The sequence below is a fragment of the Erpetoichthys calabaricus genome, chromosome 15 (assembly GCF_900747795.2).
Source record: "Erpetoichthys calabaricus chromosome 15, fErpCal1.3, whole genome shotgun sequence".
Lineage (NCBI taxonomy): Eukaryota > Metazoa > Chordata > Cladistia > Polypteriformes > Polypteridae > Erpetoichthys > Erpetoichthys calabaricus.
The window spans coordinates 3,501,327-3,520,509 of record NC_041408.2 but is presented as its reverse complement, the minus strand read 5'-3'; the positions used below and the strand labels follow the sequence as shown (position 1 = coordinate 3,520,509).

Below are 19,183 nucleotides of genomic sequence, written 5' to 3'. Positions count from 1 at the left end.
ACATGTCGCGTACTCTTTGCATAATTTGACAGTAAACTATTTCAACCATTCTATTCAACCAACCATTCTGCTTCTCGCAACTGAGGGCACCATGGCGGATGTTAGCTGACTTGCTGACCAACCACAAGCGTTACCTGGTAGGTAACCACCCAAATAATCAGATTGTGATTCAGACTACGAATGCTGTGAATATTATATATATATATACACACACAGTACTGTGCAAATGTTTTAGGCAGGTGTGAAAAAATGCTGTAAACAAAGAATGCTTTCAGAAATATAAATAATGATTGTTTATTGATATCAATTTACAAAATGCAAAGTGAGCGAACAAAAGACAAATCTAAATCAAATCAATATTTGGTGTTACTACCTTTTGCCTTCAAACCAGCATCAATTCTTACAGGTCCACTTGCACAAAGTCAGGGATTTTGTAGGATTCTAGTCAGGTGTCTGATCAACCAATTCTACCAAACAGGTGCTAATGATCATTAATGTCACACGTAGGTTGAAACACAGTCATTAACTGAAACAGAAACAGCTTCAAACTGGGTGAGGAACAGCCAAACTCTGCTACCAAGGTGAGGTTGTGGAAGACAGTTTCATTACATGGCAAGATTGAGCACAGCAACAAGACACAAGGTAGTTCTACTGCATCAGCAAGGTCTCTCCCAGACAAAGATTTCAAAGCAGACTGGGGTTTCAAGATGTGCTGTTCAAGCTTTTTTGAAGAAGCACAAAGAAACCGGCAACGTTGAGGATCGTAGACGCAGTGGTCGGCCAAGGAAACTTAGTGCAGTAGATGAAAGACACATCAAGCTTATTACCCTTCGAAATCAGAAAATGTCCAGCAGTGCCATCAGCTCAGAACTGGCAGAAACCAGTGAGACCCAGGTACACCCATCTACTGTCTGGAGAAGTCTGGCCAGAAGTGGTCTTCATGGAAGAGTTGCAGCCAAAAAGCCATACCTCTGACATGGAAACAAGGCCAAGCGACTCAAGTATGCACGAAAACATAGGAACTGGGGTGCAGAAAAATGGCAGCAGGTGCTCTGGACTGATGAGTCAAAATTTGAAATATTTGGCTGTAGCAGAAGGCAGTTTGTTCGTCGAAGGGCTGGAGAGCGATACAATAATGAGTGTCTGCAGGCAACAGTGAAGCATGGTGGAGGTTCATTGAACGTTTGGGGCTGCATTTCTGCAAATGGAGTTGGAGATTTGGTCAGGATTAATGGTGTTCTCAATGCTGAGAAATACAGGCAGATACTTCTCCATCATGCAATACCATCAGGGAGGCGTATGATTGGCCCCAAATTTATTCTGCAGCAGGACAACGACTCTAAACATACAGCCAAAGTCATTAAGAACTATCTTCAGCGTAAAGAAGAACAAGAAGTCCTGGAAGTGATGGTATGGCCCCCACAGAGCCCTGATCTCAACATCATCGAGTGTGTCTGGGATTACATGAAGAAACAGAAGGATGTGAGGAAGCCTACATCCACAGAAGATCTGGGGTTAGTTCGCCAAGATGTTTGGAACAACCTACCAGCCGAGTTCCTTCAAAAACTGTGTGCAAGTGTACCTAGAAGAATTGATGCTGTTTTGAAGGCAACGGGTGGTCACACCAAATATTGATTTGATTTAGATTTCTCTTTTGTTCATTCACTGCATTTTGTTGAATGATGAAAATAAATGATTAACACGTCCATTTTGGAAAGCATTCTTTGTTTACAGCAGTTTTTCACACCTGCCTAAAACCTCTGCACAGTACTGTATGTGTATATTATATTATATATATATATATATATATATATATATATATATACAATCCTACGCCTAAAAATGCAATGATTTTATGTCACATTTTTGTCATGCTTTAAATCGGGCTTATTTTAAAACCTACAAATATATGTTTAGTATCATTCTTTTCAGAATTTATCGAACTTTATTGTGATGTTGTTAGATTTTCAGAATTTTATTCCGTTTTTAAATTATAAGCTAAAAAATATCAAGAACTCATGTCCCGTGAGATGAGGCTTTGTGCCAAGAGATTTAACCAGGCCCGGGGCCGGAAATTAAAGAAAAGAGTAGGACAGCTGCTGTAGAGGCTTTCAAACGTTTGAAGCGCCACACGAGATAAAGATCACACGACACGGCAGCAGCATCAGCTGATCGAGGATAGGAGTGGTATTTGTTTCCCATTGTACAGTATCACCGTTTAAGAGGGGGTTTCAGAGGAGCAACCGCGTCTCCTTGGGGTGCGTTCAGCCCCCCTCTTCACAACATGAGCGGCAGAGTCACGAAGTGGCTGGCACATAGCGCAGGCCAGGGGGGTTGGCAAGTAAAGCGAACAGGAGGTAGGCCCCCTAGTGTATATATATTATAATTATTAGGAAGTTTTTCTTTACACAGAGAACTATAGACAAGTGAGGGTCCGCAGATCGTTCCTACCTTACGCCCACTGCTCGCTGAGATTGGCTTCAGCTGCTCTGCAACCCTACAGTGGATAAGCAAGTCTGGAAGACGTACTGCTAGAAGAACACAAGTAGCCAGCAGAAAGTTTTAGTCTTGTGTTCCTGGGCAAAATCTACGGCAAGCCATACGATTCTGGGACTTGGCAGAAGATAACTATCCATTTTCAGTTCTATGGTCTGACAGAAGGTGCAATCATTTCAAACTTCTGTTAAGCAATTTCTACAACAACTTTTACCTTAAGTAATCGAAGCCTTGAATAGCCAAAATACACCCTATTATCTACGTATTATCATTGTGTGTATGGAACTTTTTGCACTGCACACTATCGTGTGTTGCTCTACCTCTACATGTTTTATCAAAAAAATTGTAAATTGTATGACTACGAAGTTATTACAGCAGTTGGACTCAAACAAAGTCTTGGGAGCTCCCTGGGGCTGCATGTTTTTGTTGAAACCAGAGGTGTCCAGCCCCGGTCCTGGTGGGCTGCAGTGGCTGCAAGATTTTCTTCTGCCCTTTTTCCTAATCAGTGACCAGTTTTCACTGCTAATTAACTCCTTTTCCCTTCATTTTAATTGCTGTGTTTTTAAGGCTTCAAGTCCTCTGAATTGATTCTTTTCTTCATTAAATGGCAGCTAAATTAAATTGGGGCTTCAAACTCCAACCAATTTCACCCCAACCAATTACTTAATGAGAAGCTGATTTCTGGATGTTAATTAAAGCCGTTATTTAATTCCATAGTTTGTCGCTGCTCTTACTCTGCCACAGCAGACATTTCCAAAACTCACTTACTTACGGAGTCCTTCACCTTTCTTTATTTTCAGATATTGTATGATGGACGCTGGTTAGCTGGTCGTGTGTCGGCTCATTATGTGTCTCATTATTGTTTGGTTGTTAATTAAGAAAAAAAGAAACAATTTGGGGGACAGCGTCAAGTTAATTAAAATGAAGGCAAAAGTAGTTAATTAGCAGCAAAAACTGGTCACTAATTAAGAAGATGGTTAGAATGAAAACCTGCAGTTAACACGGCCCTCCAATCACTCATTTTCCCTCTAATTGTTCACATTATTTAGCTCATTTTTTTTCGTGTTCTCTAATTCTGCATTCAAAAAAGCACAGCAGTGTGATTTTTACATTTACAAAACATCTTCTTTTGGCTGCTCAAATTTTGGGGTCACCACAGCAGATCAACTTCTTCCATCTCTTCCTGTCCTTGTCATCTTGCTTTGTCACACCCATCACCTGCATGTCCTCTCTCACCACATCCATAAACCTCCTTTTAGGCCTTCCTCTTCTCCTCTTCCCTGGCAGCTCTATCCTTAGCACCCTTCTCCCATAATACTCAGCATCTCTCCTCTGCACATGTCCAAACCATTCAGTAATTTTTGTATCTTTGCTACAGCTTCAAATGCTTAACTCTCTTTTATTACTTTCCTATTAATTTACCTTTTTCCTGTGTCATTTTCTCCCTCTGTAGCATCCTAATAATGACCATTAACCCCTTGTTGCCTACATTTATTTACAATTATATAAAAAGCAAAATTTGTGTTTTTGTTGTCAAGCAGATACTAAATTAAGTGGAGATTGTTAAATTGAATTTAGTACACAAGCAAACAATATGCTGGTATGTATTTTTATCTTAGCACAACTTTCCTCAAATTTATGGGCGTAGTGGTGGCTCTGAGGCTAAGGATCTGCGCTGGTATCCCGAAGGTTGACGGTCACTGCCAAAAGAGATCCTACTCTGCTGGGCCCTTGAGCAAGGCCCTTAACCTTCAATTGCTCCAGGGGCGCTGTACAATGGCTGACCCTGCGCTCTGACCCCAAGGAGTATGCAAAAAACCAAGTAATTTCTTTCGGGATTAATAAAGTATAATAAAATTTAAAAAATAAATAAATCTGGACAATTTCTCGAAATTAGCAGTGAAAATCCATGTGCCAACACTTCACTTCCATCAGGTGGATGTAGTTTCCAATATGGCTGCTAGATACGATCCTTGGTACGTATCGAATACGCATCGACTTGCATTGGCGAGATACATACGCCACCTCGGCTGCGTTCAGACTGGAAGTGGTTTGAAGTGATTTCCCGACAAACTCCAACAAAAGGTTAATAACGAAGCAGAGCAGATACCCAGGCAAACAACACTGCATGATGAAAGGCCGCAGAAGGTCAGCTTCACGCGCATTTGTATGCTTGTCAATAAATAATGGATAAAATAACCAAAACAATATGATGATGAAAATCTTACAACCCAAGTTAAAAAAAAAAAACAAAACACAACAAAATCCACACGTAACACACATAAATGCTTAGTACATTCTAATAAAAATGCATCAAACTATTTTTATAATTTGTACATTGACACCAAAACACAGAAACCGGGAAATGACAACTTGCCTAGATAGGCCTGGAATTCAAATAAAAACAGGGGTTGGTTGGAATAAAAACCTGCTTCCGCTGGGGGTCCCCTGGACTGAATTGGAGAACCTCTGCTCTAACAGAACAAGAGCAAATTAAAAATGACAATCTATTAGATAGGGTATACATATGAAAATCATAGCAAAGATAAAAATCTTGAGAGCAAATTAATTTGTTTATGAAAATAATTTCCGGCTTCATTTCACACAATACATTGTCTAAGCATAGAAGGAGTTGATTGTGATTGTGAGGGGGCTTTGGGGGAAACAAGAGAGGCACAGCACTCGAGACGAGTGGGAGGACAGTTTCAGAAATGAGGACTCTGCAATATTATCTATTAAATATTTTATAATGTGAACATAATGTGTTCATTGTACATAGTGATAGTTTTTACTATATATCTTTTTAATTTTTTTCTAATGCACAGTCTTGCAACTACACATTGCACTATATACGGTCATGTGTATATATGTATGTGAAAAACAAACTTTATTTGATTTGATCACCTTAATTTCTGGATTTTATGGTATTTTATTATGTATACCACAAAACACAATGTTTATTTTATTAAAGACCGGGAAATTTACAACATTACGACGTCATGCTACGTAAAAGATATTCAAACAAACCCCAAATACACATAAAAAAAGTCGTTTTCGGACACAGGCCGTTTAAATCTGTGCAAGTCAATTTGTTGAAGTCTGCGGAGTTTGATTACTCTCAGCTCGTCGCAAGTAATACATTTTTAGACCTGAAATGAAGAACAACACGCTCAGGTATGATTAGCCACACTGTCCACATTAAACATTCACTGAATGTGTTCCGACTATCGGTGGCCAACTTCAAAATCACACTTAGTTCTATGTTTTTACTAACAACGAAACACGCAGGGATAAATAACGATTTGTATACAAGTCGTGTAAATAATACTCTGTACTATATAATGAAAAAATAACACCAACACAACTCAAGATGCTAAAACATAAACATTACCCAGCTTTCCTCTCGCCGATCTGTCAAGGAAGTCGATGCATATAACCGAACCGTTTCCGGTATTCCTTAGCAGAAGGAGGTCGCCGCGGTCTTTTCTGTCGCTCGGTTGGTCACAAAACAACGACGTCATCTTCGCCCACTCTGATTGGAGAGGTTAGCATTTTTTTTGTCTTCCACGCCCACGTGCGTGCCACGGCTGGGCACTGTTTACGGTTACGTCGAGCGCTAAGGGCTGGGCGTGATCATTGGATCAATCTAGCCTGACGACTGCACGGGAGGCGGAGTTTCAGTAAAATTGACAACAGGAGTCACCAATGACTGTTTACTTTTCAATAAAGTCCGCCCACGCACTTTAACCCACTACCGCGACGATCGAGTGCACATATTAGCATTCTTGTATCCAAATGGAAGTGTATAAAAGATGTGAAAACTAGTCAGGGCTCAGAACATAAAATTGTAGGTTATGTCGGTTCTGCAATATATTAACGTCAAGTCTATTGGCACGTGCGCACTGCACAGCAAGATTAGTACTTGCAGGGCTCTTTAAAACAGTTGACAAAAACACAATATAAAAAATTAAATAAATATAACGTTTTCTTGCCGTGCGACACATATAGCCGTATACAATATACACAATACAAAAGGGTCAGTAATAGAAGAATTAAACGGTAATGGGACAACCATGTCGATGTATTTTACTTTACTTTTACAGTATCTATTGTCACTCTCAAACAAACAGCTGTCTCAGGGGTCTCCCTGTAAATACAAAATCTCTCAATGTCAGGCCAGCGCCTAAATTGTGTTTAATGTAAGTTGTGATAGTTCTGCAATGATTGTGTTATGTTTAAGTGATATAATGCAGAGGTAACTGTGCTTTTTCGTTTATTCTTACCCTCTGTAGTTGTGCATTTGTCACAAATCACCTGCGTAAAATATTTATTAGTATATTATTTATAATTACCTTGCATGTACATCACACATGTTTAATGTAACATTACTTTGATCTATTGGATTAGTTGAAGGCAACTGTGGTTTATACATCTATTGTTTGTACTTTTTTTTTTTTGTCTGTTTGTTTGTTTGAAAGTTGCCTAGGGCTCTACACGGGCATCGAACTGGCACGGAACAGAACACAAAATGGCCTGGTCATAATAATGAGAAAATAATGTAATACAACTGCAAAGTGCAAGTGTACACCAAGTGTATAATAGATAGATAGACAGAAAATGCACTATATGCTAGATAGAAGTCGACAGATGTCTCTATCTGTTACATAGTGACTTCTGTCTATCTATCTAATCCTGCCAACTGCTCTATCTATCTAATAATAGATAGAGTAGTTGTAGTGACTTCTGTCTATCTAATAATAGATAGAAGTTAATAGATAGACAGAAGTCACTATATAATAGATAGATAGATAGATAGATAGATAGATAGATAGATAGATAGATAGATAGATAGATAGATAGATAGATAGATAGATAGATAGATAGATAGATAGATAGGATACTCACACTCCAGAATGACTAAAAAGAAAGAAGACTTCTGACTTGGCAGTTTCAGTCCCAGCGAAGCACTATACATTCATACTCGTTAATGTAGTAAATGACTTGCAGGTAAATGCAGACAGAGGCCATTTATCCTTTCTCATCCTCTTAGATCTGAGTGCCATATTTGACACCATTGATCATAATATTCTTAGAAATCGCCTTAGTCAATGGGTGGGCCTCTCTGGCAGGGTCTTAAATTGGTTTGAATCCTATCTGGCAGGGAGAAAATTCTTTGTTAGTTGTGGTAATTACAACTCAAAGACACATGATATCCTATATGGTGTTCCACAAGGCTCTATCCTGGGTCCGCTGCTCTTCTCAATCTACATACTTCCATTAGGTCAGATTATCTCAGGGAACAATGTGAGCTGCCACAGCTATGCTGATGACACACAGCTGTATTTATCAATAGCACCTGATGACCCCGATTCTCTTGATTCACTAACACAATATCTTACTTGTATTTCTGAACGGATGAATAGTAACTTCCATCCATCCATTTTCCAACCCGCTGAATCCAAACACAGGGTCACGGAGGTCTGCTGGAGCCAATCCCAGCCAACACAGGGCACAAGGCAGGAAACAATCCTGGGCAGGGTGCCAACCCACCGCAGTGAATAGTAACTTTCTCAAGCTAAATAAAGAGAAAACTGAAATCTTAGTGATTGGCAATAATGGATACAATGAGGCTATTAGAAATAAACTTGATATATTAGGATTAAAAGTCAAGACGGAGGTAAAAAGCTTAGGGGTAACTGTTGACTGTAATCTGAATTTTAAATTGCATATTAATCAGATCACTAGGACAGCATTTTTTCACTTAAGAAAATAGCAAAAGTCAGACCTCATATCATTGAAAGATGCTGAGAAATGAGTTCACACATTTGTTTTCAGTCGACTAGATTACTGTAACGCACTCCTCTCAGGACTACCCAAAAAGACATCAATCGTTTGCAACTAGTGCAGAATGCAGCTGCTAGAATCCTAACTAGGAAAAGAAAATCCGAGCACATCTCTCCAGTTTTGATGTCACTACACTGGTTACCTGTGTCATTCAGGATTGACTTTAAAATTCTGCTTATGGTTTATAAAGACTTAAATAATCTCATCCCATGTTATATTCCAAATCGTTATCTCAGATCCTCAAATGAGTGTCTCCTTAGAATTCTGAGAGCAAAACTTAAAAGAAGTGGTGAGGCGGGCGGGTGACCTTCTGCTGTTATGCACCTAAAATCTGGAATAGCCTGCCAATAGGAATTCACCAGGCTGATACAGTGGAGCACTTTAAAAAACTGCTGAAAACACATTACTGTAACATGGCCTTCTCATACCTTCACTGTAATTTAATCCTGATACTCTGTATATCCAATTCATTATAATAACTATCCATAGTAGCTCTAAAATCTGTACTTACCCCTATTCTCTCTTCTGTTTCTTTTTCCGGTGTCCTTTTGGTGGTGGAAAGCCACCACCATCTACTCAAAACGCTGTGATGTTCCAACAGTGAAGAATTAAAAGCCAGAAGTCTGCATGTCCATCATCATCAAGTCCTTCCATGAGAACCCTAGACACAAGAGGACTATTTCATTTATGTTAGGTAGAATGCCCAGAGGGGACTGGGCGATCTCGTGGTCTGGAACCCCTGCAGATTTTATTTTTTTCTCCAGCTGTCTGTAGTTTTTTTTTTTGTTTGTTTTTTCTGTCCACCCTGGCCATCGGACCTTACTCTTTTTTTTATCCATCCATCCATCCATTTTCCAACCCGCTGAATCCAAACACAGGGTCATGGGGGTCTGCTGGAGCCAATCCCAGCCAACACAGGGCACAAGGCGGGAACCAATCCCGGGCAGGGTGCCAACCCACCACAGGACACACACAAACACACCCACACACCAAGCACACACTAGGGGACAATTTAGAGTTACCACTACATCTAACCTGCATGTCTTTGGACTGTGAGAGGAAACCCACGCAGACATGGGGAGAACATGCAAACTCCACGCAGGGAGGACCCGGGAAGCGAACCCACGTCTCCTAACTGCGAGGCAGCAGCGCTACCACTGCGTCACCGTGCCGCCCTTCTTTTTTTTTTATGTTAACTAATATTGTCTTATTTTAATTTCTTATGTTGTTATATATATTTTTTTATTATTAGTTACTGTTCTTCATTATGTAAAGGACTTTGAGCTACTTTTTTGTATGAAAATGTGCTATACAAATAAATGTTATTATTATTATTATTATTATATTGCTGTTGGCATAAAGGACCCCCAGTTGTGTTTCTTGACACACTTCTGCTGAGTGGTTTATTGGCTGAAAGTCCTCAGTGTTGGTGTGTCACAGAGAGAATGTGAAGCATTGTTCAAAATGGCACTCAGTTTTGTTTCAATTCTCTCCTCTTCTGCTACACTCGGCGCACCACAGTGTAGAAAACAGCAGTGCCCATCACAGAGTTGTAGAAGAGGTGAAGGAGGTCACTACCCACATTAAAGGAATGCAGTCTGCTCTGCCTTTTCTTCTCTAGATCCCCTGTGCTATGAAACCAGCCCATCCCATCACTGATGTGGACCCCCATTTACCTTGAGGAGCGACCCACATCTGCATGCACTCCCTGAATGGTGAGCAGGCGTAGAGGCTCTTTAGTGAAGTGAAAGTCCATAAGCAGTTCCTTGGTTCTGCGGATGTTAAACTGCTGTCTGTCTGTCTGTTCTGTACCATGAAACAAGATTCTCCACCTGACTCCTACACTCTGTCTCACCATTTACTTAATTGCAGGACTGAGTCATATGAGCAATTTTCATGCAAAGTTTTGGTAAATATTTTACAACATAAAAAAACATTATTTAGGATAAAAGCATATTACTGTACCTATTTATCCAATTTCAAACGCACTTAATCCAGTTACAGGGTAATGAGAGGTCAGCAACATTTGGGAAAGGCAGCAACCAAACTTCGTCCAGATAAAAGTCTATTTCAGTAAAAGAATATTAAATAACGTAAATTATTTAAAATTCATTTGTGAGCCTGTAACGATTAGCAAGCGATTTCTAAAACTATTAAATAGAAAAACACAAAAGTTAGTTAAAACAAAGAATGTTCACCATTTCTGCCATATTTCAAGCTTTTTCCCCCAACAGAACTGACAGGTTAAATAAAAGAGCCCACCAGACTTTTACGCGCTGTTGCCAACACGTTGACCTTGCAGTCCAAAGCCCACCGAGACATTCGAGCGGTTGCCTGACTGACTGACTGACTGACGGGCCGCGCGCTGCTTACTTCCCGCCTCCCTGTGCTTACTTGGCGCGCCCTGCGTCTCCTTTAAAGGGGCGTTCCCAAGGCTTCGGGCTACCAGGAGAGGGCGGGACTTCCCCTCGCCGAGGTTTGTCTGAGCGGACAGATGGGCTTGGTCAGTATGGGGTGTTGGTTGCACCGGTTACGCCGAGTGCTTGTTACCTGAAATCCCAATTATGAAGAGAGGCAAATAAAAGAGTTGTATGATGTAATGCAAGCCTCAGCGAGATCGTGAACCCACCAGCTAAGGAGCGTGTAAGATGACAGAAATCAGTAAGACCATCCAGAAATGGCACGCCAGTTTTAAGAAAGGCACAGACTTTGATTCCTGGGGACAGTTAGTGGAGGCAATAGATGAATACCAAATGTAAGTTGCCAACTGTTTTCATATGTACCTTACTACTACAAGAAAGCAAATAGAAATCACTTTTAAAAATCCGGAAAGGTCGCGTTCGTAAGTTTGTGTTTTAGTGCAAAGTGTCGGCGAGAGGGTGTCGTTTTTTTTAGGGGCGCTGGTCGCTTTTTATGCAACTTTCCGCTAGAGTAATGAAGTCCATTCGGACCGATCGTGAAGTCGTGCGGTTGATTCCAGCTGTATCTGGCAGGGCGTCTGTGTCAGCTGGCATCTCGCGTTGGCACCCGCTCGCTTCTCCTTTCTGTCGATCAGCGTGGCAGATGAATGTTTGGGGAGACTTTGAGAGAGCGCGTCCCCCTCGCTGACCCCCCCCCCCCCCCCCCCCCCGGCGATGTGATTTCCTCCGCCACACCCTCCCTTATTGTTTTGGGTGGAGAGTCCTTGCGGGATGTGATTCCGCCACAATGGGCTCTTGTTGACGTTGGTTACACGGGATCTGTTCGGTTTGTTGCCTCCACGACTGAGATCTGGAAGTTGTTGGCTCCTCTACGAGGGAAGAAACTTTTAATTTCATGATCTATGTATTTAAGAAAGAACTATTAAGAATTTAATTTTTTAATCACGTATCCTTGTGTGTATAAAGTTGGGTTTGATAGGTTGCTTTCACACTGCATTCAGCATCTCCAAATTCCATTTGTACACGAACGCGGATCCATTTATCACCTCATCTACCTGTCTATCTGTGTGATTCATTGCTGCTTTCCTGCGTGTGCATAACATCCCGTAAATAATTCAGTTCTGGGTGGTACTGTATGAAATCTAAACCTTCAGAATCCACTAGTAGTTAAGCACTGTACTTGGAAAAGTGACCATTCTAGGAGAAGCTTGGAAGGACCATCAGGGGCAGGGCCGGATTTATATGAAAAGAGGTCCTAGGCTATTCCACTTATGAGGCCCTTTCACCTTCCATTTTTAAGTTTGTAAATTACATGAGAGATAATAAAATTTTGCTAACAATTTGAATGTAGGCCCCTCTTGATCTTGAGGCCCTAGGCTGAAGCCTAGTTAGCCTATAGGAAAATCCGGCCCTGATCAGGGGTCTCTTACCTTGTGGTCTGTGTGTGAATTCCAGTACAGTAACTGGTGCAATGTGCTTTAAAAATGGTGAGGTCCTTCAGATGAGATGTAAAACCAAGGTTCTGGCTTTCTGTGGTCATAAAAGTTCCCTGGGAGGGCAACGTTCAAAAAGAGTAGGGTGTTTCCCGATGTCCTGGCTAAATTGCCCACCACGGGCTAATCGTTCTGGCTTCCTAATTGTACCCTGTCCCTTATTGGCTAACTATCTCTTGCAACCCTTCTCCATCTAATGGCTAATGTGTGGCGAGTGTGCTGGTGCCAGAATGGCTACATATTGGAGATGGCTCAAGTGCCAGTGGCCTACTGGCTATGTTAAGCATTTTGAGTGGGCTACAAAAGCACCATATAAATATAATTGATCTCGTCCCATCTGCTTTTCCTGGTGAAGGTCATAGTCTGTAATTAATTGTTATTTTTATAATTATTATACCAGCTATGTTTGTTCTTTTGACTCCATTTCCCCATGGTGGCTTGAAGAATATTTGAGATTCATTTGGGTCTGAGTGGCTCTATATTTTGCTGTAGATGTGGTGGAAGGTATTTTGCATCAATGAGTGACAGCTGTCTTTTTTTCTTCTTCGATTTAAGCAAAATGCTTAATTAAGCATTATTATTATTATTTATTTATTTATCAATATTTTGATTTATTAAAATCAAAAAACACTCCATACATGCAAGTCAAGTTTAACAAAACTGGTTTGACACAAATCGACCACCACCCATGAGAAAGAGAGCCTGGTCAGCAGAATAGCACTTTAATCTTCTTATTCTTCTTCTTCTTTTGGCTGCTCCCGTTAGGGGTCGCCATATCGGATCATCTTCTTCCATATCTTCCTGTTCTCTGCATCTTGTTCTGTTACACCCATCATCTGCATGTCCTCTCTCACCACATCCATTAATCTTCTCTTAGAGTTTTCCTTTCTCCTCTTGCATGCCAGCTCTATCCTTAGCACCATCTCCCAATATACCCGTCATCTCTCCTCTGCACATGTCCACACCAACGCAATCTCGTCTCTCTGACTTTGTCTCCCAACCGTCCCACCTGAGCTGAGCCTCTAATGTCCTCATTTCTAATCCTGTCCATCCTCGTCACACCCAATGCAAATCTTAGCATCTTTAACTCTGACACCTCCAGCTCTGTGTCCTATGCCACCGTCTCCAACCCATATAACATAGCTGGTCTCACTACTGTCCTGTAGACCTTCCCTTTCACTCTTGCTGATAACCATCTGTCACAAATCACTCCTGTCACTCTTCCCTGCCTGCACTCTCTTCTTCACTTCTCTTCCACTCTCCCTTTTACTCTGTACTGTTGATCCCAAGTATTTAAACTCCTCCACCTTCACCAACTCTACTCCCCTCATCCTCACCATTCCACTGACCTCCCTGTCATTCACACACATGAATTCTGTCCTGGTGGTCCTACTGACCTTCATTCCTCTCCTTTTATACCTCCACCTCTCCAGGGTCTCCTCAACCTGCTCCCTACTATCGCTACAGATCACAATGTCATCGGCAAACATCACAGTCCACGGAATAGTAAAAATATGTAAATAAGATCTATGAAGATTAGAGTTTGGCCTTGTGCTTTACAGGATCGCCAGTCACTAGAACTAAATTAACGTGTGGAGTCTTCTACCTTGTCTGTGTGCCAGTTGAAGAAGTGGAAGTGTAGATCCATTACTGAATCTACTTAATTCATGTAAGAGTTGTGAAGGAAGGGGGTGATCCCGGCAGCATCAACCTTAAGGCTGGATGATCATGAATGGAGAGGTCAATTTAAGAGAGAGGGAATTACTTACTTTTAATATTTGTAAATTGGTTTGGGTAAACGCTCTGGTTCTTCTTCTTCTTCTTTCGACTGCTCCCATTAGGGGTTGCCACAGCGGATCATCTTCTTCCATATCTTTCTGTCCTTGTCATCTTGTTCTGTCACACCCCCATCACCTGCATGTCCTCTCTCACCACATCCATAAACCTTCTCTTAGGCCTTCCTCTTTTCCTCTTCCCTGGCAGCTCTATCCTTAGCACCATCTCCCAATATACCCGTCATCTCTCCTCTGCACATGTCCACACCAACGCAATCTCGCCTCTGACTTTGTCTCCCAACCGTCCCACCTGAGCTGACCCTTTAATGTCCTCATTTCTAATCCTGTCCATCCTCGTCACCCCCAATGCAAATCTTCGCATCTTTAACTCTGCCACCGTCTCCAGCCCATATAACATCGCTAGTCTCACTACCGTCCTGTAGACCTTCCCTGTCACTCTTGCTGATACCCGTCTGTCACAAATCACTCCTGACACTCTTCTCCACCCACTCCACCCTGCTTGCACTCTCATTTTTTTCACTTCTCTTCCACAATCCCCATTACTCTGTACTGTTGATCCCAAGTATTTAAACTCCTCCACCTTCGCCAACTCTACTCCCTGCATCCTCACCATTCCTCTGACCTCCCTCTCATTCACACACATGGTTAAATGTGAAAAAAATGGAGACACCAAAAGGCATGACAGGAAAACAAAAGTGTACCTTTGTAATCGCGGAATGCCAGCTATTTGTAACTTGTAAGTGACTTTTATTCTAAGCAGTGTCAGTTTCTACCGTTAACTTTGATTGGGGAAAATTTGTAAAGGTGCAAAAAAATCATGTAGTGGTGTAAGTGTAAAGTAGGGTGCAGGTATTCACATTCACATAATGAATGTTATTACTTAACTAGGGGATAAAGGCCTGCACTATGCACCAGACACTTCGCATCTCTGCAGCTCACGTTGTGAAAGGGGTAGGGGCTGAACACACCCCATGGAGACGCGGCCGCTCCTCTGAAATCCCCTCTTAAACGCTGATACAATGGGAAACAAATAACCATTTTATTTTTTTTTACCTCCTCTTTGCTCGATCAGCTGCTGCTGCCGTGCCATGTGATCTGCATCTCGCATGGCGCTTTGAACATTTAAAAGCCTCTACAGTTGCTGTCCTACTCTTTGTCTTTTATTTCCAGCTCCAGGCCTGGTTAAATCTCTTGGCACAAAATCTTGTCTCGCAGTCCATGAGTTCTTGATATTTTTTAGTTTATAATTTAAAAAAACGGAATAAGAATCTGAAAATCTAACAACATCACATTAAAGTCTGATAAATTCTGAAAAGAATGATACCAAACATATATACCGTATTTACACGTGTACTCCCGAAAATTAGCATTAGATAATCAGGTGCGCATCATACACAAGTAAATTGTTTTCTGTAATGTGTACTACTTCTGCTTGGGCTCGCTCGCACACTTTCTCTCTCTCTCTCGCTCGCTCTTTCGTCATGCAAAAAAAACAGAAGGGCATTTAGCAGAAAACGTGCCCTAAACACTTCCTATACAATCACAACGCGCATCGTACACGGGGTACATTTTTTTCGCGATTTTCTTTGTAAAAATTAGGGTGCGTGTCTTACACAGGGGCGCATGGTACATGAGTAAATACGGTATGTAGGTTTTAAAATAAGCCCGATTTAAAGCGTGACAAAAAAAGTGACAGAAAATCGTTGCACTTTTAGGGTTAGGATTTTATAGAGAGAGTGTAGATTTTAAGGAGGAAAATCTTATAGTCGTTTAGTCCTGGGTGTATTTCTAAATTACTTTGACGATATTTTCATTTGAAAAGTATCTGTTTCTGTCAAAAACATAGACATTTGTGGGTGATTCCAAACTTCTGAATGCTGCTATATGCCATGTACAATTATTGACTTCTGGTCAGTGAGAGGGAGCATAGAGCGGTGAACAAAACAGTAGAGGGTGGCTATCAGGTGGTCTTTTGCCACACTTGGCGGCTCCATTTCTCTTCTCATACTTTGAATTTTTGTGGCATTCAATAATCAAAGAGCAAGTCTCACTTGCTGCAATCATACCCAAAGATAAATAATGACTTAATCTACTAAAATGCATTATGCACAGCTAATGTAAATCTGGTGTACAGTTTTTAATCAGGCATTCTGTCACAGTTCTCCAGTAGGAGATGGCACAAACGGATTACTAAATGTCAGAAATCTGCAGATGGGGGACTATTTGTGTGCTGCAATCTTCTCTTTCTGAGAAAGGCCTATTTATTTTGATATACTTGAAGTTTCATATACAGTTCATGCACTGTTATGTTCTTGGAAATAAATAATCTACATAAATTCACAGCAACATCATTATTACAGAAAATGAATTTCTTTGTAGATAATTCATGCTGTACATAACATGTATTAGCATCTCATTATTTGTATTTAATAATAACCACAGTACAGATATTTTCTTGAATTTTAACAGTAGATTTAGAAAGTATTCAGGCCGCTTCTGTTTCTGCACCCTTAACTGTGCTGAATGTTTGAAGTCATTGAAGGATCGCAAGATGAAAAGTCAAATTATGTGGTGCCGTTTTGCTGACGGTGATTCAAATTTCATCATATTACTGAATGCTGAGGTTGATCTTGGTTCCTTGAAATTTACAGAATTTTAGAACCATATACTAATAGGTTGCTCTTGAGCCCTAAGGGTGTCGGTTTATTATTTCAGATGGCTAACGTAAACTGCATTACACAATAATATTACAGTATGAGGTTATTTTAAATCAATTATCTTTCCATAAGATGTATATAAGCAAAAATGACAATGATGATGGTATAACATTTAATATGTCTTGTAATTGAATGTGTATGACAGATGCAATTGTTAAAAATATTATAATGGAAAGGGCTTAAAGTTTAATATGGAATTACACCTTTTACTTAAAAGTCCCTGATGATTTTACTTAATAAAATAGGAAAATGATTGTGCTTTTCCAAAACACACACTCGGATGGAAAAATGTTGTTCTTTGTTTCCAAGTATATCCCAAGTTCAGACAACACACGGTTTTAGGGTGTGACAAGATGACCAATCAGCTATGATTTGCACCCCGTTTAATTTGTAGCCTCTCCTAGTTTAAAAATCAGGAGTGGTCTCCCCGAGACTTTCTCGTATACTCAGATGTGAGGATGGATATTCGAGGAGTAAACCGCAAGACAAGGATTATATTTATATATTATGTACATTAAAGAACCATCAACAACAAGTCAAATTAATAATATATTGAGCAGTTATTCTAAAAGTAAAGATGAATAAATCAGACTCTGAAGCTGCATGAATAAAAGGTAAAGCACCACTTCTGGTTAGCGGAAATAGCTCAAAAGTTGATAGAAATCTACATTTGTACCGAATACTTGTATGCAAAATTTGATTGACCTGAGTGAAAGTGAACTCAAAAGTTATCGTTTTTATATACACACAGACATGATTCGAAAAATGGTATTTTCGGACTCAAGGAGGTCTAAAATGTCGAGATTCATCAAAATCTCAAAGTGTAATTTTTGGCGGATTCCAATACTTATCCTATACTTTGTATACAAGAAAGTCAGGGAGGTCTAAAATGTCGAAATTCATCAAAGTCTTGACATCAAATTTTCGGTCGTTTACAATACTTTCCCAATACTTCGTATACGAGAAAGTAAAAAGGGAATTTAAAAATGATAAGAGAGAGGGAACACTGGAAAATAACAACACCTTGCAAAGCCCAGGTCTTTGCGTTCTTGTTTTACAGGTAACTGAAGTGAGTTACAGTTGTTCATCCATCCATTTTCTAACCTGCCTATGCAGATCATGGAAGGAGAGGCCTGTCGCAGTAACACTGAATGCAAGGTCAGAAGGCCATGGATAGGGTGCCACTTTGCAGGACACACACACACACACACACACACAAAGATAGCTCAGAGTTTAGTTAATCTAATCTGCGTTCCTTGGCCTGTGGCAGAAGGCCCACAAAGACGCCGGGTAGTCCTTGGAAACTCCGCATTGGCACAAAGGACTGATGTGTTTGTTTTTTTTTTTCCAAAGGGAGGCTTTTCAGTCGATGTGTTTTGCATGGAGTGGAGTTATTTTTAACTTCTTACTGCATGGAGGATCTTCCCACTAGCAGGTGAAGTGGTGTTCTTGGATTTGCATGCTGAAAGTTTCCTTTCCTGATTGTGCATTCGCTTTGGAACTTGCAGGGGAAAATGATTTGTCTCCATGCATTTCCTTGTATTTAATCTCCGTGTCATCAGTGGAGCTTACGTTACGTGGTTATAACCGGGGTTGGCACTTTGATGTGAAAACGAGTTCCTGCTGCACTTTTCATCACATTAGCATATGCTGTTATACCTGGTTATTAAATCTGAAACCTTTCCACCTCCGCTCCATTTATTTAAATATTACACACAGCATGTTTGAATTTCCCCGAATGTTACTCTTGTCAGTTTATACAGCTGTGATCTCACAAGATTTCTGACCTGCAGTTTGTAGCAAGGGGGACTTTTCACTTGCAGGGCCAAACGCGATTCTCAAGGCGAGACAACCAGTGAAAAAGTGTGCAGCGAAGAGCAATGAAATCCTGCGCTGCCAAGACTCCGCCCACAGGGCCTCTCCCTAAAACAAACCCAAACTTTCCAGTCCGTGCATTTTAAACCAGTGCCAGGGTTTCAGGGAGAGAGCAAAAGAAACTGAAGAAAAGTCCTGAGAGAAAATGAAAAGCTAAAATTGCTGTTATCCATTCAGGAGCTCAGTAGCACAAGGTAACTGAAGTTTCATATTGAATGTGCACTGAGACGGTTTACGGAAATTTCGCCTCTCACATTTCACCCCCACCCCCATAACCTCTAATACCCAGACGTTTTGAGTGTTGTAAGTTTCTAGAAAAAATAAAGTGAATAATCGTTCTCAGCATTCAAAACTGACTTTCCTAATTTAAACATTTTTGTAGCAAAACGCTAAATAGTTAGCAATAGTGCATCACTTAAATGAAACGCTCTGTAAACATACATACATTTTTGTTTCAATTAAACGAATCCAAACGATTTTACAAAAATTAATATCACATGCTGTTGTGAAAAAACATACGTGACATACAATTATGTACTAAA

At 40.6% G+C, this 19,183-nt stretch overlaps 2 protein-coding genes across 5 annotated transcripts in view; one reads left to right on the top strand and one right to left on the bottom strand.

The window, feature by feature from the left end:
• The window catches only part of brox (BRO1 domain and CAAX motif containing), a 445,085-nt gene extending 434,686 nt beyond the window's left edge, over positions 1–10,399 (bottom strand). For 2 of the 3 annotated variants that reach the window (XR_007933582.1, XM_028820939.2), the window contains exon 1: positions 5,888–6,046. The gene's annotated coding sequence lies outside the window, so the exon portion shown is untranslated. Of the gene's footprint in view, positions 1–5,887; positions 6,047–10,305 lie in introns of those variants that run through there. The other variant, XM_028820940.2, reaches the window with a different exon arrangement.
• Positions 10,400–10,811: 412 nt separating this feature from the next.
• aida (axin interactor, dorsalization associated) overlaps positions 10,812–19,183 on the top strand; it is a 30,436-nt gene continuing 22,064 nt past the window's right edge. For both annotated transcript variants that reach the window (XM_028820942.2, XM_028820941.2), the window contains exon 1: positions 10,812–11,095. In XM_028820942.2, the coding sequence (XP_028676775.1) occupies positions 10,989–11,095 (107 nt within the window). In that variant the 5' untranslated portion in view covers positions 10,812–10,988. The remainder of the gene's footprint in view (positions 11,096–19,183) is intronic.